Source organism: Cervus elaphus, chromosome 7 (genome assembly GCF_910594005.1).
Source record: "Cervus elaphus chromosome 7, mCerEla1.1, whole genome shotgun sequence".
NCBI lineage: Eukaryota > Metazoa > Chordata > Mammalia > Artiodactyla > Cervidae > Cervus > Cervus elaphus.
In genome coordinates this window covers 50,800,565-50,827,398 of record NC_057821.1, presented here as the reverse complement: position 1 = coordinate 50,827,398, position 26,834 = coordinate 50,800,565, and the positions used below count along the sequence as shown (strand labels likewise).

Here is a 26,834-nt window from a genome sequence, read left to right as displayed (position 1 = left end):
TCTTTGCCTGGTGAGCAGGAGGGAGAGGTCGTGTCAAGAAAAGAGAACCGAGGACAGGCAGAGCAGGGGGGCTGCTCAGACAGCCGCCCCAAACAGGCAAAGTGAACTCCTGAACTTTCCTTCCAGGAGCTTCGCAAGGAAGTGAAAAAGAAAGAGCAACTTTGTTCATTTTTAAAGTCCAGTACGTAATTCCTGTAGAGGCCGACCCTTCCTATGGCATTTCAGACTCCCTGGTTAAATTGCTTTTTTACAGTCTTCTTGGTAGAAGTTCACACCTGATCAAACATCTGTAAACGAGCCAGTATAAAAATGAAACTCCTAAAACGCAAAGCAGACATGCAAGCAGGCCTGCAGGGTGGGCGGACCTGCGGGGAGCGCCCCGCACCTCGCGAAATCCGATTTGCACCCGCGCCCTGGCCGAGCCATTCACAAGGCGCCTTTTGGCACGGGGCATGACCTAGTGGCCGTCCACCCCAGCACCCACCCTGGGGGACTCCAGGTGACGGTCCAGCACCTCACATCTGCCTGGTGGCACCCCTGTCCAGGTGGGCCTGTGACCCAGGCCCCTCAGGTTAAAGGCACGCTGAGTCAGCAGCCATGGGCGAGGCTCCCAGCCGAGAGGCCTTCGCCGACCCAGGCCCGGCGGCCCTCCTGGGAGTAAAGGCGAGCGTTTCCTCCTGGCGGGGGAGGGCTGAGCCTCTAGGAAGTCAAGCAGCTTGTCCAGTGTAACCGTCCTTAGGACGTGCGCCCACCTCCTCTCGCTCTGCATTCAGTGCTCCCTTTACTGCTATGAGCTGCCTCCTCTGGGAAACGCTTTACACCCAGCCCCCCAAGACCCCAGTCTCTGGAGTCAGCAAGCTGGGGACACCGGGGCTGGGGTCTCCAGCCCACACACAAAGAAGCCCCTCACTGCCCACGGTCCCAGGCGCTCACTCAGCCTGGTTTCAGGACGGATCATGTCATAGGTTGCGAGCAGTCTGTCTATTGTCCTTTCCCCCATCTTCCCTTCTAAGAGATACCTGGATTGTGTGTTCGGCTAAAAAACTACATTGTTCAGCCTCTTTTGTAGAAGGGTTGGCCATTGAGACATAAGCATCAGAGAGTAAAAAGCTTTCAAGGAAAACTTCTTGCCCTTCCAGTCCTCAAGCTGCAGGGAAAGCAGTTCCATGGCAGAAGCCCCAGTAACCTCCTTGGGGACGTGAGGGAGAGGCCGGAGGGTTTCAGAGAGCTTGACTTTGAACCAAACCCCTGGACCTTTAGACTCTCAGGGTCTAAACCTTCATGTACTGAACTCACGAGAGCGTGAATTCTAGAAAGTTTTAGCCACTCAGTCATGTCCGACTCTTTGCGACCCCACGGACTGTAGCCCACCAGGCTCCTCCGTCCATGGAATTCTCCAGGCACGAATACTGGAGCGGGCTGCCATTCCCTTCTCCAGGGGGGTCTTTCCAACCCAAGGATCGAACCCAGGCCTCCTCCATAGCAGGTGGATTACTTACCGTCTGAGCCACAGGGAAGCCCTTCTGTCTCTAGAAGCCACGTACCATTCCTAAGTGGCATACTGACTCTGACCATCGTTCCCATGTTCGTTCACACCAGTGTGGTTGGTAAAAGTCAAGCCTACTTGACAGAATTGATTAATAAAAATAGCTTTTAGTCATCTCTTTTCTCAAAGCCTACTTGACAGAATTGATTAATAAAAATAGCTTTTAGTCATCTCTTTTCTCAACAGGAAACAAAGAGGTGCAGCTGTGTTATCAGGGAGCCTGTGAGTCTGTAAACTTCACACCCGTAAGGCTGAATGTCACTGGTCTCGTTGGAGCCTTCGCGTGACTTTCCGAGGCCAGCTCCCTGCCTCCTCTTTCTCTCCACTGGCCTCACTCAGGACTGCTGCGGCAGGCAGACCAGCAAGGAGCGAAGGACACGCCCGGACTCCCGAGAGAAAGCCACACTCTGCGTGCACACACTCCCACTCGCACACATTCACACACACACTCACTCACACCCTTCAAAAGGCAGGATGTGTAGCTAGGTCTGGGCCCACATCCTTGAGTCACATCCACCCACACACAGGAGAAAGCGCGCCAGTCAGCCCTGGCACAGGGACCAGAGTGCTGGAAGTTCATCGGTGAGGAAGGAAGGACAGAGAGAGGGGGAGAGGGCAGGGGGTCACAGCGGGGCCGACAGACCCACCACACTTCCGGGGCGGGGCGGCCGAGGCGGTGCTGCCCCGGCTTCCGTTACAGGCCCTGAGAACTGGAGAGAGCGCCCTGGTTCACAGCTAAACGTGTGCGCTTGAACGCAATTAAATACAGTAATTTCCCACCTAGCTACAGAATTGGACGTGCCAAATAATTCTGTATTAATTGACTGTGAAAAGGCATGGTACTTTATAGCCTTGAATTCCTTGCCTATGTTCAGTGGTTTATTAATTAGAGATGACATGTTATAGTTCACAGTTTGTCTTCCTGTTATTTTCATTAAACACTCCACAATTCCAAGTTCAGGTAGACTAAAAGTATGTTAAAAAAATTATGAAATTTGTTTAAAAAGAAGAAAGAGTTTTATTCCAGTTCTGTTAATTCAGTGACACAAATTAATAGCTACTAAAGTATGTTTCAGGGCAGGGCAGATCAGATTCAGATCAACAGCATCTGTAAGCATAGTAACTTGTTCACCCTCCTGCATTTAAGTTCTAGTAAGATCCTTGGCTATTTTTCTTTTAACCAGTTTACCAGACTGCAATCTTGTTTACACTAATTTTTTAACCAAAACAAATAGAGAAAAGCAAACTTTAACCAAGTCCATTATCACTAGTTATAAATTAGTAGGGATTCCCTCATAGCTCAGTTGGTAAAGAATCTGCCTGCGATGTGGGAGGCCTGGGTTTGATCCCTGGGTCAGGAAGATCCCCTGGAGAAGGAAATGGCAACCCACTCCAGTACTCTTGCCTGGGAAATCCCATGGACGGAGGAGCCTGGTGGGCTACAGTCCACGGGGTCACAGAGAGGACTTAGCGACTAAACCATAAATGAGGAAACACTGACCATATGGAGCTTTAACTGCATAGCTGAGGGTGGTGCCAGCGCTCTCATAGTTAAAATCTGGGTAGGTTTTAGGGAGAAGCCCCCCTTTCTGAATAAATGAGGCAAAGGTAAAACCACTGCTGATACATCTGTGCCTATGTCAATATCCACTAGGACTGAATGAGAGGGACCCTTCCTTCTGGTTTGAAACTGACCTCCTCCAAGAGCCCTTCCTTCCCTCCCTGTCTTACTCCATGCTTGCTCCTTCTTCAGACCCTATTAAAACGACAATAACAATAAATGAGTCACACACACAGTGTCAAAAAATAACATGAGAAGACATAGCAGCGATAGAATTTTAGAAACTGGAGGCAGATGGATAAGTGGTTCAGACAGGAAAGCTGAATCTTAGGACAACAGAGGAGGAAAGCAGAGAAGCAACCGGAACTATTCCACAAAACACTGGAAAGCTTTGAAAAATGCTAATTATTTCATCTTAGTCCCAGAGATTATGATTTAATTGGCCTGGCAAGTGGTCTGGATGCTTGAGTTTTTAAGGATTTCCTGATGATTCTAATATGCAGACAAGTAAACAGAGGCTAAAAGTAATGAAGCAAAGCAAGTTGGAGGCAGCAGAGGTGATGCGAGAAAAAGAAAACTTTAAAAGAAAACTCATCAATACGCACATGAAACGTGTTCAATCTCTCTTACTACAACAGGAGTTACATCAAAGAAGCACTCGGAGAATAGGAAAGGGTTGTTGGAATCGATTCCGAGAGTTGACAAGAGAACTTAAAGGAACCCCCACAATAAAGAAAACTCCCTGAAAGCAGAGCAGAGAAGGAAACAGACATGAAAGGATAAGAAATTCCAAGACCAGGAGATCCAACACTCAGATATGAGGAGTTCCAGAACGAAAAGGAGAGAATATGGAATTGCCCAAGATAGCTTCCCAGACGGAAGGATGCAAGAACATTCGGCAGAACAGGAGACGCAAAGGTTGCTCAGAAACGCTGGGGCACCACCCTCACCCCAGGCCCTCCTGGGGATCCCCCGCCCTCACCGGCACCCCAGAGCCTGCGTTTGCTCTTTCACTTATTCTCCACACTCCCTCTTCATCGCAGCCCAGCCAGAGCACCTCATAAAGTTGTGCTTTTGACTTTTGGCATCCTCAGTCAGAGCTCAAGCGGAAGCGGTCGGGCTGTGGGTTCTTCTGGCCCCAGGCAGCCCCGCTAGACAGGCGCCCTTCCCGAGGCTGTTAGCACTTGCGGGAGCCTCACTGTTTCTGCGTTCTTCTCCACCGAGCGATTCTGTCTGTTCCCATCCCCATCTCCGCGGCTCTCTGGTGGACCACTCTGAAGATGGCCCCCTTCAAGGCCCTGCGGGCAGGAACGGCATTTCTGCGCCTCCCCTGGCACCTGCGCGGATGGGCTGGACTCTCAGGCGCTTTTCGGTAGCCTCTTAGGCATCACCACCAAAGCCCTGTGTCCCGGTGCTCCGGCTCCCGAGGGTCCAGATGGGGCTTGCTCTGGGCAGGGGTATGTTGGGGGAAAGCAACAGGAACGCCAGAGGGTCCGGATCCAATGGGGCTCTGAAAAAGGCGTTCTGACTTTGATGCAGCTGACTCAAGCCCTAACTCAAGCAGGAAGACATTTAGACACCCTTGGCGACCCTCGCTGAGGAACAAAAATGTGAACAGTCAGTGACAGCCTTCTGGAAAATGGTGGGGGAGGAAGAAGGGCGTTTTTTGCCAACATTAATAAAATATTCACATCACAGAAATTCATCCTTTGAACATTTACGGTCGGTTGCTGACCTCGTGTGTACCGAGGGAACAAACGCCAGGACGCCATGTGGAAACAAAACAGAAGGCCTCACAGCCGACAGGGGCCCCGAGCCATCTCGCCCCAGCGCCTCCTATGACATCCTGACGCGTGGGTCCAGGCCCGAGACCACGGCTCGGCCAGGCCGCCCTAGGAGGGAAACACCCCAGTATTCGGAAGGTCCTTCTGGTCCACCAGGGCTGGCACCCCTCGCCTCTTGCCTTCGAGAGCCTCTTGTCTCACTGGGGAGCGAGCAGAGCTTCGCTCGTGGTCAGCTGCACGTGTCAACCCAGAGGTGAGGGCGCTGGTTTCTGAAGAGGCAAGGAAGCAGCCAGCATCTCCGACGTGCACGGCTGTGGATGTCCAAAGATGGTACCGAAACCCTGTAGATGCAGGACTGCAGAAAACGTAAGGGGTCTCAGGTTACAGACAGACGTCGTAACAGCAGGGAAGATGCAGTGGGTGGCAGGGAGGAAGGGGGTCTGGCACACAGCACCATCACCATTTGCCAGGAAATGGCTCACGTATCTTGAAACCATAGGTGAGTGGTTTCTGAAACCAGATCCCAGTGTCAGGCGTCGTCCTAAGGAAATCCCACCCTTGATGTTGTCCCCTGTGGCCGGACTCAGAGGAGACAAAAGCCATGGCGAGTCGTCAGGCGGTGACGGGAGACACGGGGGATTGAGGAGCCTCAGACCCGACGCCGTAATTAACTGCAATTAACTGAATGGTCCTTCAGGCTAAAACAGACTTCTGTGTATAGGTCTTAGTACCACCTTCTTCCCTCCCGGCAGGAGAGCCCGCTCCCCTGACTCTGAGCTGTGACTATGTCACAGGCCGCTGCTTTCTGAAGTGGGGTCCCCGTCAAGTCCCTGCGGGGCTTCAGAGAACATGGATGTGGGCAGACGGGTGGCAACCAAGAGCTTCAGGAGTTTGCTCTTTCTGGTCTATCTTCATGACTCTTGAAGAACTGGCTCCTTTAACTGAATCAGAGACCCTTGAAAATGAAAGCAATCCACCAGGACCTCAAACACCAGCCCTTGGACTCTCTCGCTCCGCGCTTTCGGCCACAAGGAAGGAGTGGGATCCTGGGGAGCCCCACGAGGTTCTGGGGGTAAAAACGGGAACTGAGAAGGGAGGTGGGGAGGCGCCAGGAAAGGGGCTGGGAAACCCCTGAGGACAGCTGTCACAAGAAACGCATTTTCAAACTTCTAGAATCCTAAGAGTCACCTGAGCAGGACTCGCAGAGATCTGATGTTTCGGTCTGGAGGGGCTGGCCCACGTCTCGCCGCTATGTCAGCATTGGCAGCGACGGCCGTCTGAGGACAGCCCCTGTTTAGCCCACCAGCCGGTCATGTGCCCTCCCCTCCACACAGGCAAACCAGGGGCCCAGGAAATGCTGCGGGACTCCAAGGGCGCTGGGCAGGTGGGAGCAGCGCCTGCCTCTGTTTCTGAAGGTCAGCGGGTTCCACAGCTTGACCAAGGTCCCCACAAGGGCCAGGCGGCCCTGGGCGGTGGTCCCGGGAGGCCAGCCTGTCTGTCCTTGTTCTGGAGAGGTGGTTCTCAGACGTAGAGCTCGGGGCTCAGTGATTCCTCCCTGCTCTCTGCAGGGGTGCGCAGTGCCCCCGCCACTCTGGAGGGGCCGTTCACGTGTCTGTGATACAGCCCATCAGGCACCATGTGAAGAAGGGGCTCAACAAGAAGAGCATCTGGTGATCGCAGCTCCAGGAGATTCACAACTTCATCAGCGCCTGGGGCCTCAACCAGCCGGCCCCTGCATTCTAGGCTCCCGCCACCTCCATCTTACCCGGCGTGCCCGCGAGGGCCCTTCTCCTGTGACTTGACCACCGGGTCAGGCTGGGGCTTTAGACCCCAGCAGGGCCGTGGGACCATTTCTCTTCTGTCTTAGTTACCATGGTGACCAAAAGGCCTTTGTATCCTTCCGTCACCAACTTGGAGACCCAGGACAGTCACACCTGCTGCTTCCTGACCATCACACCAGTCCATCAAGCTCTGCCTCCCCGTCAGCCTCTCTCTGTGCCCCCCCAGTGCCCCCAGGCCTCCCTGCCTGCCTCCCCCGCTGGGCTGTGACAGCCCCCGACACTGTAAGCACCTCAGCACCCCTGCAGTGGGCCACGGCAGTCCCCACGCCCTCCTGATTCCAGCCCGCCAGCTGCGCCCACACCTGGCCTCTGGGTTCCAGCGTCAGCCCGTGGCCATGATCACAAAGCACCTCTGTGCAGCGTGCTCACAGGCCGCGCCCTGTTACCGCGTAACTGAGAGAACAGGAGGTCCTGTGGACTTTGAACGTCAGAGAAGCAATGAGGAACTCTGGGGTATAAATATGCCCCGAATACTCCACGAACATATGCATGCTAACGCGGATGCCCTGCTTCTCTGGAATTCAGATTGCAGGGGCTCCTGAACTGAACTTGGCAGCCCTGCCTGACCCCTGCCGGCAGCACTGGGCCAGATGCCCTCCTTGGCCTCTGGGGACACGTTCCAGACGGTGGGCTCGGCTCATCCGATGTGCTGTCATGACTCTGAACCTCCTGGGGAGATGCTGAAGGCCTCATTTTGTTTCCTTCTAGGAGGCTCCCGCTGGGAGGCAGGTCTCAGCGTTTATACACTGAAACCCCTGGGAAAGCAGTTTTTTACAAACTACAAAGGAGCCTCTTAAACCCACACTGGAAGCTGCAGCCTCTGTGATTTTTCACTGACATAACCCAGAAGGGTCACTGGAGCCAGTCCTCTCAGCAGGACCCCTGGGCCAGGCAGCCCTGCAGCGTCCAGGTGGGGACGCGGTCAGCAACCATCTGCCTCCCTCAGGCACCGTCCTCCCGGGAAACCCACCATGCTCCTTTGCAAACGCATTCTTTTATTTGGAGTCTTAGGAGTAAACTGTCAGCGGTTCCACAGGAATGAATGGACAGTTGGCTAACAGCAAAGTCCCCGTTCCAGCAAGACGTTCACTGTGTGTGGTTCACAGGCTGTGCAAAGCCGCCTGGGGAGGAGACGGGTGGATCGAGGGTCAGCAGTGGTTGAGCCCCCCGGTCTGAGCTTACGGAGGAAGGGATTTCTCCCACAGGCGTCACCAGCTGGCCCGGATGTCAGGCCACCAGGCACCTAGAAGGATGTCCTGCAAATCTACCGCCCTAGAGGGAGCAGCTCTGAAAATTTTGCACCAAGGAACTTTGCCAGCTTGGAGTGACCCTCAAGTCCAGGAGGATCACTCAGCGTGGGAGGAGAAAGGATGAGAAAACAAAGGAGGAAGTCAGGCCTCAAAAACCCAACTTCCCTTAAGGTCACATCGAATAGAGAACTCTGAATAGCCCCAGAGCAGGTCCCTCTGTGGTTAAAGCCTTGGGCATTTACTTACGAAGCTAATTCTCAGGCCACATTCTCTTACTCAGCACTTTTAATCAAAATAATCAGTCCAGTGTCTGGGGAGGACAGGGAAGAAGGAGTCAGTGTAAGAACACCCGGTTGCTAATGAAATATTTAAAAACCCAGGACAGGGATGCTCTGTCCTGTTTAATACAGAGGAGGTTCTTACCACACACCCCCATACCCTGGGGTTTCTCTATTTGCCAGGGGAAAAAATAGAATTTATGCACCTTAAAAAAATATGAAGTGAAAAATTATCCATTAGCACAGCAAAGACCCATTTCCAGGAAACAGGTTTTAAAAGAAAATTCTTGGCATCCTGAGGTTAAGTCAGGAGGTGTCATGACTTTGAACGTGGACGATGAAAGAGCCACTGTGGCCAGGTGTGGCTCAGGCCCGCCTCGTTTCATCGTTAAGGGAGGCTGGTTAAACCTCTGGTTGTGATCCAAAAATATCCTGGCAGATAGCATCCTGCATTAAAATTTATAAACCACGAAAGACCTTTTCTCACAGAAAAGTTAATTCAGGCTGGATGGCCTGAAAAAAAACCCAGAAAGTATTTAAAAGGGGTAGTCATCAGAAGTGGTTATGTGGAAAACTAGAGGTAAGTAATGCTTTTTACTCCCCTAAAACAGACTAAAAATATAGCAATAGTAATTTCAGAAGGAAGGGAAGTGGCACCAAGTGTAATTTTGTTTCTAAGAAGTCCCAGGAATGAGGCCTGGAACCACCAGAACTAACTTTCAGGGGTGATAAAATACAGGCAGGGCTGTGAGCAGGAAGTTGGAGCTGGGGTGGGGTGGTGCCCCCACCTTGGTATCAGGCTCCAGGCAGCCCCGAGGTTCCCCCTTTCGGCCTGGCCGGGCCGGTCAGCAAGGGCGTCTTCTCCTCTCCTCCCGCCTCCCTCCCCCTTCACGCCGAGCCTTCATTATTGAGTGCCTCCTGAATGCCAGCGTGTCAGGTGAGAGCTGAGACACCACTTGCTCTGTGGGGCCTCCCCAGCACCCCCAGAATAGGCAACCCCCCCCACACCCGCTCCACCCTCAGCCCTCCACACCCCTTCCTCACCTGCCTGCTCCCTAAGACCGAGGGCAGAGGGGAGCCGTGCGTACGCGTCGCCCACCCACCCACCCCAAACTCCCGCTGCGTGCTCAGAGAGTAGCTGGGAAAAAACAGATTCTGTGCGTCCAGCCTCACAGACCCGGGGGCTCTTCTATTCCAAATGGACCTGGAGACTCTGCTCTGAAGTGAGCATTAAGGGGACTGGCCGAGAAGGGGCTGGCCGTCGCAACGGCTGGCCGGGGCCTGCCCCTCACCCTGCAGCGAGGGGTCAGCGGACACCCGCCTGCACCTGGGCTGCCGCCGCCCTGCTCACCTAGGCGAGACCCGAGAAAGCCCGGCCCAGACGCTCAGCCCGAGCTCGGAGAACCTCTAGCCCCAAGAGCCACGCTGGAACTGCCCATCCGGTTTTCCTCCTGATCCAGACAGCCTGACATTTTAACCTCGACTGGACGATGAGCTTCTAGACGGAGCCACAGTGTCACACATCTGCTGTGCTGAGCGCCTTCCGCGTAGACTGGGCCCGCCTGCCTGCCAGCCCCCAGGAGGGCAGCATCGCCAACGTCTAGGTCACCCTCAGCGAGCGCGGGCACCAGGTGGCCGACCGCTAGCACGCTGGGCTCTGCAAACTGCATTTCTTTGTCCTCCTCGCTGGAGCCAGCGGGAATGGGACTTGGGAGGCATTTAGCAAAGGCTTCCACTCAGCCTGAGCAGAGCCTGTGAGTCTCTGCACTTCTGGTCACAGACTGCTGGCCCCCCCCGTCCAGAACATCTGTCTGAGCTGGGTCCTGGCCTTGACGGAGTTCACCGCCAGCTCCAAAGGGCACCTCCCGCCCCCGACCCCAGGAACTGCTCTGTGTAGGCCGTGCTGACGGAAGCCCAAAGGCCACTGGTGTCCAGGTTGGTGTGGGACCGGCACTCTGGGAGGGAAGCAGAGTCTGTCACTCGGGCCTCCCAGGAAACAGGGAGGGTTTGCAGAAACGGCCACAGGGACTGCCCCGGGCTTCGTGACCGCTCCCAGAGGCCTCACGCTGCAGTAGCCAGGCCTTCTCTCCACCTGGGCTTGGATGTTCCTCCCAAACATTCCTCCACCGCCACCTCCCCTGACCCGCTGTCCACGGTTGCCCTCTCCAGTTATTTGTGGACACGTGTAGGGCCCAGAGCGCTCAGGTTAGATTTCATTCAGTCTCTCAAGTTGACTCACGGAAGATCCGCTTCATTGTAATTCTCCGCAGAGACAGGCCCATCCACCTGCTTGGACGCAGGGCGACCTGACTGCCGGTTCTTCCTTAAACCTTGTGTAACGTCTTCCTTCTGCCAAGATTATTCTTAATCTGTTGGCTTTACCGTCAGAATTCTCTTTTCTTACCCAACTAACGGCACAAAATGTTCACTGCAGCAACTAACACAAAGATAAGAGAGTTATGGTGGCAGTGGAAACATATACCCAAACCCAGCATTCCCGCAAATCCACGATCCCCAGAGACCAAGCGAGCACTCGGAGGGCAAGAAACTCGACGACATCAGTCAGCATTCACCTATTTCTCAGAGCAAGGAGCCTCTGACATGCGTGCTGCGCTCAGCCTCAATCTACAGACAAGGAGACATCAGTGGGCACAAGGCTGACTTGGTTAGAAGAGATGTATGATGAGTACACATCATGCAAAGAGACCAAATATTTCAAGTGTCACATATGTTTTATGGCCTAACCAACCCCCAGCAGAAACACATTATCATCTTTTCACTTGGCAGTGGGCGTCTTCTGGTGCCAGCAAGTCCCAAGAGGGAAGGAGAGTGAGCTGGACGGGAGTCAGGCGGGGTCCCTAGAGCACGGCCGACTGACCACCCTACCCCTGAGAAGCCCCAGGGAGCGTTAAAGGCACAGGTTCCCTCGTGGGGAGTCTGGTGCTGTGGTTTCAGGGGCCTAGGGTTGGAATATTCACCCAGCACTAGGCGATTCTCACCTGCAGGAGAGTTTGGGAAATGCCTCCCCGGGGCTTCCCAGGTGGTGCTAGTGATGAAGAACCCACCTGCCAATGCAGGAGATGTAAGAGATGCAGGTTTGATCCCTGATTCAGGAAGATCCCCTAGAGGAGGAAGCAGCAACCCACTCCTGTCTTCTTGCCTAGAGAATCCCCTGGACAGAGGAGCCTGGTGGGCTACAGTCCATGGGGTCACAAAGAGTCAAACATGACTTAAGCGACTTAGCACACACGCCCCGGATGAGCAAATATCAGAGAGCCACACACGTGCTCAGAGTCAAGGTCACTCGTCCAATGTGAGGGGCAGAGTCCAAGTGCACTCAGGAGCTGCAGGCACAAGGACCTTCCCCCAACCCTGGGAGCTCCGGGAGCAGGGCTGCCCTGAGTAGACGCACTGGATCCAGCCGCCCCCACAAAAAGCTGTGCCTACACGCTAGAAAGGCCTCCATCACTAGAAGGGCCTCACAGGTGACCCCTTTACCCAGTTAGACCGCCTGCTGCCTTGCGGGCAAGGGCTGACCCAGGAATTTCCATGACGCAGCGGCTCGTCACGGGCCCCTGCCTTTCAAAGGGGCCAGGAACTTGGGGTCCACCTGGAGAGGACCAGTGACCTTCACGGGGGAGGCAGGCCACGCCCAGCACCTCACATGTCCCTCCCCCCAGCTTATCTAACTGGCCCTAGTACAAGTTTTGTATTTTGTCTGCCTGAGAAATCTAATGGAAAGAACTATTCTTAGACATATTTATTTCATCAAGGAAAATATGTTCTTAAAATGTTCAAGAAAGGATATTGTCTGGTTCCCAAGAAATAGCCTGACAGGCCCCTGGAAGGATATACACACTAAATACACACACACACGTGCATACATACATATACACACATGCACACACGCATTCTGGATGTGTGTGTGTGTGTGTAATGCAGGGCATCCCTGGGGGCTCAGATGGTAAAGAATCTGCCTGTAATAAGGAAGACCCAGGTTCGATCCCTGGGTCAGGAAGATCCCCTGAAGAAGGGAATGGCAACCCATTCCAGTATTCTTGCCCGGAGAATTCCACGGACAGCGGAGCCTGGCGGGCTACAGTCCATGGGGGTCGCAAAGAGAGACGTGACTGAGCGACTGACGCTTTTACATGTGCATAATATGCAAGCACGTATTCACAACTATGGCAGCAATTGTCTTCCTGTCAGGAATTTTCTTAGAGTAAACGTGAATGAACCCTTCATCCTTCAACTGCAGGAGGTAGCGAACAGCCTACTGCTTTTTACCCTTCGATGCGCACAGGGGTCACCAGTGGAACTTGTTAAAATGCAGATTCTTCCCCAGCAGGTCTGGGAGGGACCGGACCGTCTGCACGTCTAACCAGCTCACAGGTGAAGCTGGCAAGCCACGGGCCGCCCTTTGAGTAACAAGGTTCTGGTTTGTGGTGAATGACCATCTTCATCACATAGGAAACAGTGACTGTCAAAGATCAGAATACCTCAAAGAAACAGATAAAAACCGTGTTCAAATAAACTTATTCTTTCTTGGAAAATTAATCTCAAGACAGACTTCAGAATCTATACAATGCCTCTTGGCCATGACTGCAAACAATGTTCCCTGGATTCTGTGAGAGCCGTTTCAGAGTACAAGCTGGTAGATAGATTTCGACTTGAGAGAAGGAGGCAGCAGGTAAGCAGGGCGACGCTCTGATCTGTGCGTCAGTGAAGCACGCCTGTGTGCATCAGATCACACTGACCCCCAAAGCCGACCCTGCCCACGTCGAGATGAGTAAGACACTTTCAAGCACATCCTCGTGGGACTCTTGGGGGAAATTCCCCCACCAATATTATTCCAGATATCCTGCTCTTTGGAGGCTGGCCCTGCCCATGACTTTGTTTGAATAATTGAAATAAGTATATTAATAATTATCCTAACTGCTAAGGTTTAAAGTACGAAACGGTCCCTAAACCCTGTTAGGAATAACTAGAACACAAACATATTGGACACGCATGACACAGGTGCCGTGAAAGATACGAAGAAGTAGAGCAGGCTCCCCACGGGGCAGAGGCCCCGGCTTTTCAGGAGCAGAGGCCAAACCCAAGGTGATTACCAGAAAGGGCATCAAAACCACCCGCACACACGGCACGGGGCAGGCACAGTGCCCCGGAAGGACGGTGTGGAGGGCGGGTTGGAACCGACCGCGGTGGGCTTTGACTCTGGCCCTGAGGACAGAAGGACCCCCAAGGGCCCAGGAGAGGAGAGAGAATGAGGAAGCGTGCAGGAAAAGGCCTCCAACGCAGCCCCCAGGAAACTGGGAAGGGGATTCCAGGCGGAAGGAGAGGAGCGGTGAGGAGAGGAGTCCCTCGGGAAGGCGGACGGCAGGGCTCTCGGCAGGAGAGCAGTCAGGCCACGGCGGGGATGCCGGCGCCACGGACAACGCACACCCACCGTGGGGTCTGTGGGCCCTCTCTCTGCAGCACGCTCGGCGTAGCCTGCTTTAGACAACTGCAAGTCTGCGGGGTCGGTATTCTTGACCCCAGACGAGGAGGCAGGTGAGAGGCTGGACAACACGCTTGGTGTCACAGAGGTGGCGCAGGGGACGTGGAATCCACGCTTGTGGTCTCACGCTAATCTGTGCGCTCCGTAACCACGGCTCACCTCCCATTTTCTAAGTGCCATGTGCGTAAAAACACCTGCAGAATTACCGAGCAGCACGATGAAAGCTGAACAAGCTGGTCCCTGGATTACCACCTTCCCCGTCTATTGTCCACCACCTAAAGATAGTGGAAAGTCAAATCCATTCAAGAGTCCAGACTTGTGACTACAGTTAATAAGCTACAGACTATAAAACCGTTATGTATTATACCACAAAGAAATTAAGTATCTCAGGTACGCTGACACACAGCATTCGGTTTATAATTTTACAACCTTTTTATATGTTTGAGAAAATCATTAGTTCCAATGGTTTGTTTCCTGGCTTCTCCTCTGCCCTGGAGTCAGTGGCTGAGAACAGGCGGACAGCAGCCTCAAGACGTTGGTTTCAACAACTGGAAGGTGCAACCACTGTGGGAAAGAGCGTGGAGGTTTCTCAGAAAACTAAAAATATAGTACCAAACAGTCTTGCAAGCCCACTCCTGGGTACGTATCCAAAGAAAACAGAAACACAAACCAAGAAAGATACGCGCACTCCAGTCTTCACTGCGGCACTATTTCCAATAGCCAGGATATGGAAGTAAGCAGAGTCCATCAACAGACAAATGGATAAAGATGTTGTGCGTGCGTGTGTGTGTGTGTGTGTGTGTGTGTGTGTGTGTGTGCTTATACAGTGGAATATTACTCAGCCTTAAAAAAGAATGAAAAACATCATGTAAAGCAACATGTAAATATCATGTAAAAGAACAAACCTAGACAGCATTATGCTTAGTGAAATACTGTCTGATATCACTTATATGTAGGATCTAAAAAATTATATGATCAAATGTACAAGCAAAACAGAAAGAGACTCCTAGACATAGAAAACAAACTAGTGGTTATGAAAGGGGAGAGAGAAGGGCGAGTGGTAAATAAGGGGTATGGGGTTAGCAGACGCAAACCACTGTGTATGAAATAGACTAGCAATAAGGATGCATCACACAGCACAGGGAAATAAAGCCACTATTTTGTAATAACTTTTAAAGGAAATATGAAAATATTGAATCACTATGTGTATACCTGAAATTAATATAATATTGCAAATCATCTATACTTCAATTAATGAATTAATTAAGCCATTTTTAAAACCCAGTTGGAAGGACAAGCTAAAAGTGCTCTGACCTCACGGCAGGACTGCAGTAACTTTTGCAGCTTCTTCCCACAGGAGGTCACTGTTACATCAGTTCCAGAAAACAGCCTCAATTTGCTGAGAAAAAGCAACGGAGCCCCCTCTTTTAATCTCTCTACCCAGTCTAGCTGTATTTGCATCAAGGAGCAGAGCAATTGACCAAAACAGCATGGGTGAAATGCACATCAGGTAACGTGAAGAAAATACACACTGTCCTTAGAAAACTCATCAGAGGTGGTTTTCAAATACTTAATGTTTGATTTCTGAAAACTAAACTCCAGTTAAATGGTCTGCAAGTTAAATTCCAGTTAAATGGTCAGACCCAACTTAGCGACTGAACAGCAACAACAAATGGCCTACAGATAAACCTAGCTGCCTGTTTCACGTGTCGGGCTAACTAATCCATCCAGAAAGAGTATCGTGGTATGTAGCTGCATAACTCTGGGTGACTGGCCTCACCAACCCTCGGTTTACCCATCTACAAAACAGAGGGAACGACTACACAGCTTCACGGGAGCTCTGTGAGGGTTAACTGGGACGAAGAGCGGAGCACAGAGCGCAGGAAACACAGCACAAATGCTGGTGATCATGACTGTCGTTCTCAGAGCTGATCGCGGTGGGGCCCACAGGTCCACGGAGTCAGTGACGCCATCCAACCATCTCACCCTGTGTTGCCCCCTTCTCCTCCTGCCCTCAATCTTTCCCAGCATCAGGGTCTTTTCCAGGGAGCAGGGTTTTCGCATCAGGTGGCTATGGGTAAAATACAACATAGCCTTAAGAATGTAGAAACTTGCCTGTATTATCCCGTCAACTCAACATGCTCATCCTAGAAGGCTGGGGAGAAACAAGACCTTACTGGTGTCACCATCCATTTTTAAATTTTGAGATAACTAGAGGCCGTCGAGGGTTCTACAAGAAGACCCCACCATGAGACTCTCTGTGGAAGCGTGCTGAGCCGCAGGCTCTGTAAGCCCTTTAAATAAACGACCCCGTTTCATCAGACTCTGCCTCCTCTTCATTCAGTGGGTGCTCGGAGATTCTTCACTGAGCAAATCAACCTAGAATTCAGGTACAGAGATTTAAGTGAATACTTCAGCTCTGATGCAGGTATCAGATGCATTTTTATTCCCGCTTCACCAAGTACATTCTTAAGGAAACCTGGCTCTTTAGAAAACAGAAACTAAAGCTTTCTGTTGTGTCTGAGGGTCTGGTGGGGAAACACGCCATGGTTGCTAGGACATGCTGGCACCATGGCCCGATTCTCTGCAGAGGTGCTGGCAGTCTTGTTCATCACTGCCTTGATGTCCTTAGTGCAAGTGTCAAAGCAGCGGAAAAGGCAGAAATTTTAGAACAGAAGAGAAAACAGCTTTGACCATGCAGACCTCCAAAAGAGTCTTAGGGTCCCTCAGGGGGTCCAGGGACCTCACTGTGAGAACTGCTTGGTCCCAGGACAGACAGAACTGGTCAGCACAGATGCATCACATGTCCCCTTGGCCTGTTCCAGCCCCGCCTTCTCTGGGCCCTTTGGGAACACCCTCTCCTTAGGGTTCAGGCTGGACGGTCATCGTGTTGAGCATCTTCTGAGCCCTCTCCTGAGAACCCAAGGGATCTGAGAGACTCAGGGGAGTCTGGGCCTGCACAGACTCTGAGAGCTTACACCTGCTGCTGCCTCCCTCCTGGCTCTGGCGCCCAAGGGAGCTCCAACCCCTTTTAGATTGGGGAATCATCCTGCAAACCATGCGTATGCTGGACTCAAAAACACCCAGGCTGGATGCAGCCCCGGAACCGACAGGTGCCCTGGGGCAGGCCCAGGGCAGAGCAGCCCCGCCAGGGCCCGTTGTCTGCCGGTCAGGTGTCCGCAGTCGACTGCCTGGCCCACCTGCCCATGGCCAACTCCAAACAGATCAAAGCAGGACTTGGAATCGCACGGCTGAAAGGGGACGCACCGTCATACAACATCTACACCATACAGAAGGTAGAGCCGTTTCTCCAGGATGCAGGAAAAAATACATTTATGCATTAAAATCTTGTCTTCATAGTTAATTTCTACACTTAGCTCCACTTAATTTTGTTCAGATAAGCCCTCTGTTCTGTTCTATTGTCGCTCTGTCGTGTCCAACTCTTTGTGACCAGATGGACTGCAGCACACCAGGCTTCCTGGCCCCTCTGTGTCTCCAGGAGTTTGCCCAAGTTCATGTCCATTGAGTCGGTGATGCTATCCAACTAATAGGGTCTACGTGGGGGCTCACTGATAAGATGACTCATGATGTTGACCTTGCAAACAAAGAATAAAATCACAGTCCTTGCAACTGACCAAATTGCCCAAACGACACTCTGTTTTCTCACTGGCGCCTACCTTCCCAAAGCTGCGAGACCACCAGATTCTAGACCTCTGACTACATGACCATCCCTTCCGAGAATTTTTCACTGGCGGGGTATAAGAAAGTCCCCGTCAGAAAGGGAGGGCGCGGGTTCTCCTTGAGGGCCAGTCACCCTCTCGTTTCCCTCTAAAAAATTTCCTTTTCTTGCCTGACTGCCCAGCTTGCTTTTTTTCTCCGCACTCGCTGTATACCAACCATCTCATCAGATAAGCCCTAAATGCTATACAAAGCATAGTAACAGGAAAGTGATTTCCGTGTTCACTGCTCACTTTTGGAATGCGAAGCCTACAAGCTAAAGGTCTACTAGACAAACCAGAGGCTGGGCGCACACACCCCTCACTTCCAGTCTGGTCTCTGCCTCTTTCTAGAACTTCCTGACACCTGATCACAGACCAGAGCGTCAGCCTGCTCACCATGACCCCAGTCTTGTCGCTCAGATTCCCAGTTCCCAGCTCGAGGCCTGGGGGTCGTTCCCAATGCAAGACCCTAAAGAACAGGGGAGCCAGGAAGAGGCAGCACCAAGGCCAGAGGCCAGGGTCCGGGAGAGCTCAGCCACCCTGCGAGGGGCCTGCGAGACCTCTGCCCACTGACCCAGGGCCTGTGGCTGCTGGCTGTGTCCTCCTGGGAACGGCCAGCTGGAACTTGGTAGCGACCTTGCCAAGGGCTGCCCAGCCACTTGTGAAGAAGGCTGCCCTCAGAGAAAGGCTGTGCTTCCCGGCCCCCTGACGCCCCAACCATCACGGAAATGCCACAGTACCCTGTGCTCCCCGGGCCCCGGGCGGTCGAGGTCAGAGCCACGCTCACAGGGCCGGCCTGGGCTGGGCCTGTCGCTTCGGCACTGTCAGTGGACTGACCAGTCACTGTTTCTCCCTGACCAAAGTTGTAACTGAGGGTGCAGGTCACCCACACACAGCTGAAAACGCCGGGGGTCTATCACCTGCAGAAGGCCCCAGGGTGACAGGAGGCAGAGGATCGTGCCCCCTGCCTCACCCTCTGAGGCCCTCCTGCCTGGCGATGCAGCCATCAGGGGTCCCTGCTCCCCACCCCCGAGCCCACCCCCAGGACAAGCCCAGCACCTGCACATGCGCGCCCACCTTGGCCCCACCTTCTGCTGGGACCTCAGTGACAGCGGGAAAACTGCAGGGGGCACCAGCCGAACTTGACCTGTCAGGGTTTCCTATGCCTCTGCGTTCAGGCGGGGACTTTGGGCCTCTTGGCTTTCCACCGCTATCTGCTTATCACTCCCTGTCTCTGTTATCATTGCTATGTTTTGAGCAGAAATTTCAAAATAAAGCCCAAAGTGCCCAATGGCCCAGGCGGAAGACTTGGACACAGCACCCTGAGGCCAATGTCCAATGGTGACATGGAGTCTCCGCTTTACTAGAAGCTTGGGGTGATTTGGGGGTTGTAAACTAAGAAACCAGTTTTAAAATTTATTTATGTGTGTTACTGTGCATTTGAAACTCTAGAATAAGCACATCGAAACCATGATTCCACTCCACTCTTGCTTGTGCTAAATATTTTTAATGACTTGATATGTGAAAATATTATATTAACTAATAGGAGTAAAAGTCATATGTAGATGTAGCAAAAATCAAGAAGGGAGTGTGAGAGAAATTGGTCTGGGAAACCCCGATAGACAAATGTGATTTTTACAGTCGTCATGTCTTAGGTAAGTGGATCAGGACACAGTTTGGTCAATTGTATCTAGAAATTTCATTATCAATATGCTAATCATTTTCTAACTTAGGAACACAGGCTTGATTTGCAATGTTTGTATATTTAACTACTTTGATTTAATTTTCAGAGAGAGAAAATAAGACATTTTTTTCATATTATACCAAATGACATAAAACTATCACAAGTTTAATTATTCTCAGAAGCCAAAATGACACAGACCTGAACTGGGACTCTCAGAATCTCATATGAGCAGAGATCTGCTCCCAGGGTGTTGGGAAACCTTTCCATTGTTTTATGTCTTCAGTGAAGACTGACGTCCAGATAGTATTCTCTGACACCCTGAAAAGGCAGTTCCTAAAACTGCTCTTGTAGACACTTTTAAGACAAGAGGTCACCCACATTTCCAAATAACCATTCACAATGGAAAAGAGAAGAGGGTATATTGTAAAATCTGATTTAAGAGACATTTTCTTTACCGTTAGAAAGTGATAACAGCGTTTTATAAAACACTCAGAGCAGAACACTCCTAATGAGCTCCCTGCCGGCCCCTCCTTCGGGACACACCTGGGGGCCACCTCTCAGACCCAGGGGAGTGGTTGTTCTTTACCGTACGTCCCCCATAGACAGAAGTCTACTGCAGGCATAGGCACATATCAGCCAACGCCCCCGGAGGCATGTATACAACAGCCAAAAAGATTCAGGCTTGGGCAGCAGTGACAGGAATACTCATCATATCAGCTCCTCGGAGAGGCGCAGGGCCACCATGGAAACCTGGCTCCTCGAGTTCTGGGTCCTCTGAGCACTACCCATGCAGGGCTGGTGGTTTCTTGTTGAATAAGACAGAAATCTACATGCAGGCATAGACACATATCAGCCAACTCCCCCGGAGAGATTTTTAACCATAAACTCATGCATTTTCAATGGGGGCCAAATCCAAAGAGGCAAAAATTAATTATTTGGACAAAAATTAATTCATGCACAAACCACAGAACCACCTGCAATGCACACACAGGCATGGAGTGCATCCAGGCCCCGATTTCAAGGAAGGGGCTTGACTAAGCAGAAAAAAGCCAGAAGTCCCTGCAGTGGGGGAGTTGGCGATAAGCAGCTCTGCTGACAACCTCTTCCTGTGGGAAAAGCAACTCAGAACACCTCCTGGAGTCTTTGCTAAGCTGCCTCCATCGTCTTAAAAATAGCTCATTCTATGCTAATTGATGAAAGAATTAAATACGTAGAAAGGACTGATTTCCCAGATACAAGACTCTCTTGGGAAGCGCTAAAATCTTTAGAATCTGAATTCTTTCTCTTCCTTCAAAATGCTCCTGTTTTCCTGACTGAATCCCAGCTGTGGCATCCCAGGAAAGGCACTGAGGGGCAGAGGTTCCAAGGAAAAGGCTCAGAGGCCATCTATGCTCGGGAGTTTGCTCAGAAGAGGCGGCCACTCTTCTGCAGACACTTCTTAACGAGGGGAAAGGACTCTGTGCTTTGGTGCCATTTTATTTCCCCCAGTTACATAAGAAGTAGGAGAAGAGATGCTGACATTATTTTTAGCTCTCACAGACAAAAATAGAATGCCGGCTTTCATACACGTCAGGAATGACTGCCTCCAGGTTCCCCGAAAGTTGGTGGAGAGTTGGAGATGTTGACAAGGGCTGCCTACCTCTCCTGATCCCAGCCCCGCGGGGCAGCCGTCCCGGGGGAGGACGAGACAGGACATGCATTCTGCCGGCTGGGGCGAGCCCGCTCCCTGGCCAGAAACGCTCAGCTAGGACAGAGACCATGTTACTACCTGGGTGTCCTCAAGAGCAGGCGCCTGTCGGTGACCTCCCCGGGTCATCACGGACCGGAGCACACGCCAGAGGACGGGAGACGAGAGAAGGCACAGGCCACCTGCGATCCAGACACCTTTTCTTCTGAGTGACAAGTCCATCTTGGCCTTCCCGCCCTGACCCGGCGCGAGCTCGTTTCCAGGCAGAACTCTGCTCCGGGTGGGAGGCGGTGCCGAGCAGCGGGGTCTGCAGGACCCTGCGGTGAGGGTTCCAGTCACACCATCAATGGCCAATCTGCCTCTTTAAGAGGAAAAATATGATGGCCCGGGTGACAGATCGGAAACAGGTGCGGGGCAGAGGGAGACCGGCTGGCGACAAGTGACACCCCAGAGAGCGCGCTTGTCTCCCGTTCAAGGACGATTAGCACCAGGGAAACGGGGCCACCGCCAGAGAGCTTTCTCCGGCCCACGCGGGCAAGGGACACGGGCTGGGCGGGAGGGGGATGCACGGCCTTAAACATCGCAAACCCTCCGCCCGCAGCTACGTTATTTTGAGATCTAAGTTATAATCACGGTGACCACCGCTGATGGTACAATTTCACCGCAGTGAGGCAGGAACGGCCACCTGCTATTAAATGCACCAACTGCCATCGCAACAGGGAGACCCGAGCTTTGTCCCAACCCACTCTTCGCCTACTCACATCCTGATAATAAATAGTTTGTTCTGTTTGGTCTTTGCAGCATTTGTACCCGGTGGTTCAACATTCCGGGAGCTGTGACCCCCACCTCCGTGTGGTCCCTTCCTCCCCGGGGGCCGTGCCTGTTGGCGGGGTGGCTGAGGACCAGAGGACAGGAGGTGAGCACAGACAAGCCTGGGGAGAAAAAGCAGGGGCGCGTAGAGCCAGCGGGGCGGCAGAGGGAGCCGAAAGAACCGTGGGGGAGAACGGACTCAGGTTGCTGAGAGCAGGAGCTCTTTGGTCTTCCATTAGGCAAACAGAAGGTGTGTGTGCGTGTGTGCGCGCGTGTTTGCATGTATCAAACAGCAAATCAGAGCTGAGGGAAATACAGCATGGTGATTATTTACATGGGTAACAGAAGTAACAAAAGAGGAAAACCTGGATTTGATTGTGTAAGAGGAATGCTAATTATAGTTATGAGACTCGTTATCACTCTGAGTTAATGACGCACACAGTAGCTATTAAGCCATCGCTCACATGTGCCACGTTCATCATTTAAGTTTCACTTTGTTTCAACACCACACTGTGTGGCTTTCCATCTGGTTTATTGTAGTGTATCTGCTCTGTGCTAAGCCGCTTCAGTCAGGTCCGACTCTGCGACCCCATGGCTTTTAGCCCTCCGGGCTCCTCTGTCCCTGGGATTCTCCAGGCAAGAACACTGGAGTGCGTTCAGGGACCCACTCCAAAGCTGTGCCCACCCACAGGAGAGCTCGCCCTCCTCCAGGGAATCTTCCCGACCCAGAGGCTGAACCCACACCTCTTAATATGTTCTGCGTAGGCAGGTGGGTTCCTTAGCACTGCCGCCACCTGGGAAGCCCAGGGTATCTGTCACAAGCTTTTAAAAATCCTACACTGTTTAGATGATTTTGAACAGTCTGTAGAATATAAGAGAATATAAGAAAAGCCTTTCAAAAACAGAATCAAAAGGGAAGTTGGAAAACAAAAGGAACAAAACATAGTAGAAAAGTAGAATATGTGGTATTCTATCAATTCAAAAAATAAATCAGAGGAAGAGACAGAAGAGAGGCAAAAAAAAATAAAGCCAGAAGAGGAAAAATGAGTGAAATAGAAAAACCTGGTTAAGAGCCGGAAAAGAAGAATCTGAGCTACACTGAACTATGTTGATAGATGTAAGTTGTGGAATGCACAGACAATTTGTTCTTGTTAGGAGAGAAAAGACTCTTCTAGAAAGAACTTGCGCTTCAGGCCTTCCGCACAGATTGCCTGTCACCAGAGTGACTGCCATGCAGAGTAAATTCCCCCCAGGGCAGCGCAGTGAGGTTTTCTACTATGATTAGCTGTGCTAATCTTCTTAAAGAGAAGGGATGAAGAGACAGAGAGGTGGTGGAGAGAGTCATGGAGGGCATGTTTTTATGGTCCCTGGAGAGAAAGGCCTGGGATTTTGAAGATTTCCCGTGGCCCCAGCAGGAGATGGAGACGTGTCAGCCCAGCTCCGTCTGCATTCCTGACGACATCCGAGCCGCTGGAAGGCCCTCTCCGCCCAGCCCTGCCAAGGCCCTGCTGGCCACCCGGGCACCCGCTCACTGGGCCAGCGAGGGCCTCGGGGACTGTGGCCTTGGCAGACGCAGAAAGGAGAAGGGCTCTGTGCCTCCCGTCCTGGGCCTGTCCGTCCCTCGCAGGGCGAGAGAGCCAGGGAAATTTACTGGCGACACCTCTGGGCCCTGAGCCACTCAGCAAGAAACTGAATGGGATACACGGCGGTTCCTCCCCACCTTCCGCGCCGCCGGACATCAGACCCATCGCACAGGACTTTCTCTTAGGAGCTCAGGGTCAGCATCCTCAGACGTTCCCTCAGAAGTATCCTAAAGCTTTTCACTTCCCAGTCACTTGATTTCTCTGGAGCAGATCATCACCAAAACAGTTCTTCCTGAAAATGCTCCTGTTTCCACCTAGCACCATCTCGCCTACTTACAAAACTTGTATCACAGAACTTGGAGAAAAACCGTCCTGGAAACATATTCAGACTCATAGAAACTATCACAAATCATTGGCTATTTCAAAGTTCGCCTATAAGAATACTTTACCTCCCCTGTTCTACAGAAATTAATGAACAGAAAAGGACACCCCTCTGATTACTCATTTGCATTGCAAGCAGCCCAAAAGAGGAAGCCCTCGGATCTGACTCCAGTTTTGCCGAGGAAGTTTCTTCTTGGTGTGTGCTGGACAAGATGTTAGCTCACAGGGGAAGGTCTGTCTCCAAACACCACGCTTCAGCCCGACTCATTCCCTCTATCCGGCAAGGTTTATCTCTCTGCACTCACAGTGGAAAGACTCCTTCGCCCTTTATACCTAATAGCTGTGTTCCACTGTCTGTTGTATCATTAGAAATGCCCTTCCTACCTGGACAGGGTTTTTCGAAATAGAAATTGGACAAAGAGGAAAGTGAAAGTGAAAGTAAAGTCGTTCAGCCGTGTCCGACTCTTTGCAACCCCACGTCATGTAGCCCGCCAGGCTCCTCTGTCCGGGAGTCTCCAGGCAAGAACACTGCAGTGGGTTGCCATGCCCTCCGCCAGGGGATCTTCCCAACCCAGGGATGGAACCCAGGTCTCCCACATTGCAGGCAGACACTTTACCATCTGAGCCCCCGGGGAAGGACAAAGAGGGATGTTTCCCAAACTCACTCTGATTATCAGAAATAATGATCCCTGGCCCTCCAGGGGAATGCGGGACACACCTAAACAGACCTGTCCGTTCTGCAAACGTCTCGGCGCCTGTTTGGTACTGTGAGCAGGAGAGAAGGCGAGGGGGGTGACAGGAGGTCCCGACCCTGAGGAGGGCGTCCGGGGCAGGGTGACAAACAAGTTCCAGCAATCGCAGGTGAGGCCCCGTCTGGGCGGGAGGGAGAGGGAGGGAGAGGGAGGGACCCAGGGGGCCGAGCAGGGGACAGAGCCCGCCGGTCCACACCCCCGGGCGCCCCTTATCGTGACAGAGCCGGTGCTGGGGGCTTGGCACGCGTGCGTGTCCACTGCTCAGAGCAGCAGCCACCGCGCTCGGTGAGGGGCCTCCCGAAGAGCCGGCTGCCAGGAAGGGGCCTGCCGCCGGCAAGAGCCTGTCCCCGACCCCAGTGGCCACTGTCGACAGCCCTGACCCCTACTCCACGGAGACCTCGGGGTCCTGAGGGAACTAGACACTTGTGCAGAGCAGCTGTGGCCCTCGCGCACTTCTCCAGATTGCATGCGCAAACCTTCCCGCCTAAGAAACTGCGCTTCCACGCCACCCGCGTGACCTCTAAGCCGGGCGCCAGACGGCGGCGGCGCCCACAGGGAAAGCTGCCCGTTCAAAGGCTTCCCAGCGGCGACCGCTCCCACCTGGGGGCAGACCTCCGGGGACGAAGTGGGGGTTTGCCGGTTCATAGAGCTTCCTTAATTCTACACGAGGGATGACAACACAGAATCTGAAACCATCTGATAGATGGGGACGGGCGTTGCTTTATGTGAGAAAACAGAAGGCAGGACTGACCCTCGCCAGGAGACCAAACCACCTCAGGTACCTGGCTCTTTCCAGATCTCGAATCTTGTTCACCCGAACTTTCCTCCAGAAAGCACTTCTCTACCTCCTCCACGCACTGGAAAAAAGCCATCTTCTCCAGCTGCTCACTGCGGTAACACGCGTTGATTCCTTCCAGCCCCTTCACTGTCAGCATCTTGGTGGTGAGCCCGAGGAAGCTGGTGTCTGGAGCGTGGTCTCTGTCCCCCTCGGTCTCTGGTTTGTAAATGAGGACATAGTCATCATGACTCTTCTCTCCGCTGCAAGGGGGGAACGGAGCTCCCATCACTGAGACACACGTTTGACTCTGGGAAAACCAACACTGGGAAGTCTGAGATTGCTTCTGTTTAAACTAGAGAAAGGGCCCCAAATGAGGAAGAGAAATGAAAATATTAACCTTGAGTTTCACATGTTGGAACTTGGAAAAGAAAAAGCTTTCTCTCCCTTCTTTTTCCTGCAAAAGAAAATAGTGAGAAGCAACCTGGAGCATCACGGGGCCTCGCTGCCGAATAGAAGATCTAGGCGAAGCGGCAGGTTTAAGGAGACAGTCTGGGTTTAACTGGCTTGCTGGCCTTGCCCCTCCGGCCCAGGTGGGAAGGGCGTGTTGTGTGAGGAAGGGGCCCCCGGGACTCCCCAGGGAATTCTGCCCCCTCGGGGGAGTGGTCTCACCAAATGTGCCATTTTCAGAGCCTTTCGCTGCCTACGTCTTAAAATGTTTATTTTAAAAAGAACTTTGCTTCCTAACAGTTCTCTCACATAGATGAGATTCCCAGACACCTTTCTCTGCGTCATTAGCAGCTGAGCACCAAAGATTTCACACCCTAGATACACTTTCCTTACAAACGAAGTAATAGCCTCATTACTGCTCTGATACCAAAGCCCCACACGGGTGTCTGCATCCACGCATCTCCTGACCACTTCGGGGAGGCTGATGCAAACTTGTGATGGGTTCCCTCCAGAGGCCCCCTGTTGGAGATTTTCTGGAAATTGCTTCTTCCAACTTTTTCTCAATTTGAAATCATCTGTAAATATCCCCACAAAACTTCATCTTTCATTTTCTCAACTCCTCTAGTATAATAAAATGATACCTTGTACTCTAAATTATTTAAAATCCAATGCTCTTCACAGTTCTACTGAACCGTAGAAAGACCATAAACTTATTCACACTAAAATGTGAACAGGATCAACCAGAGCTCTGTGAAATATACTACAGACCATCACCAGCATTCTTACAAGTTGCCCTGAAAAAGTCTGTTATTATAGTAAGAATTTCACGGCTACATCTAAAACAAACTATAACTAAAATCTAATACATCATTGTAGACGGTACTGAAGTTGGCTCAGGAAGCCACATAAAAATTAACAAAAGCTTGGGTCCAAGATATAAAAATTTTGCAGAGAACTATTAAACGTTAAGCTCTGCCTGGAGTTTGATAAAACTTGCTATGTAAGACAACATAGAAATAAAGAAAGAAAATAGAGTGATTACCATTTAAAAGAGGACATGCTGGGGTTCAGACCACTCCAAGCACAAGTTCCAGCAGATAAAGGGGAGTTTGCAGAGTTCAGAACGACGACTCAACTCCCTGGTAAAGGTCTTGCCTTGCAGTCGGAGTAAGTCTTCTGAAAAGACAAGTGTCCACTCCGGGAGGAAGTAGCCTCTCTCTCCAATGCCACTTT

At 52.0% G+C, this 26,834-nt stretch overlaps 1 protein-coding gene across 3 annotated transcripts in view; it reads right to left on the bottom strand.

Moving 5' to 3' along the window:
• Window positions 1-26,834, bottom strand: part of MYLK4 (myosin light chain kinase family member 4) — a 74,326-nt gene extending 47,492 nt beyond the window's left edge. The window contains exons 1-2 of one of the 3 annotated variants that reach the window (XM_043908673.1): window positions 26,644-26,834; window positions 25,159-25,370 (exon numbers count right to left, since the gene is read on the bottom strand). In XM_043908673.1, coding sequence (XP_043764608.1) covers window positions 25,159-25,311 — 153 coding nt within the window. In that variant the 5' untranslated portion in view covers window positions 25,312-25,370; window positions 26,644-26,834. Of the gene's footprint in view, window positions 1-20,931; window positions 21,606-25,158; window positions 25,371-26,643 lie in introns of those variants that run through there. The other 2 variants (XM_043908675.1, XM_043908674.1) reach the window with 2 other exon arrangements.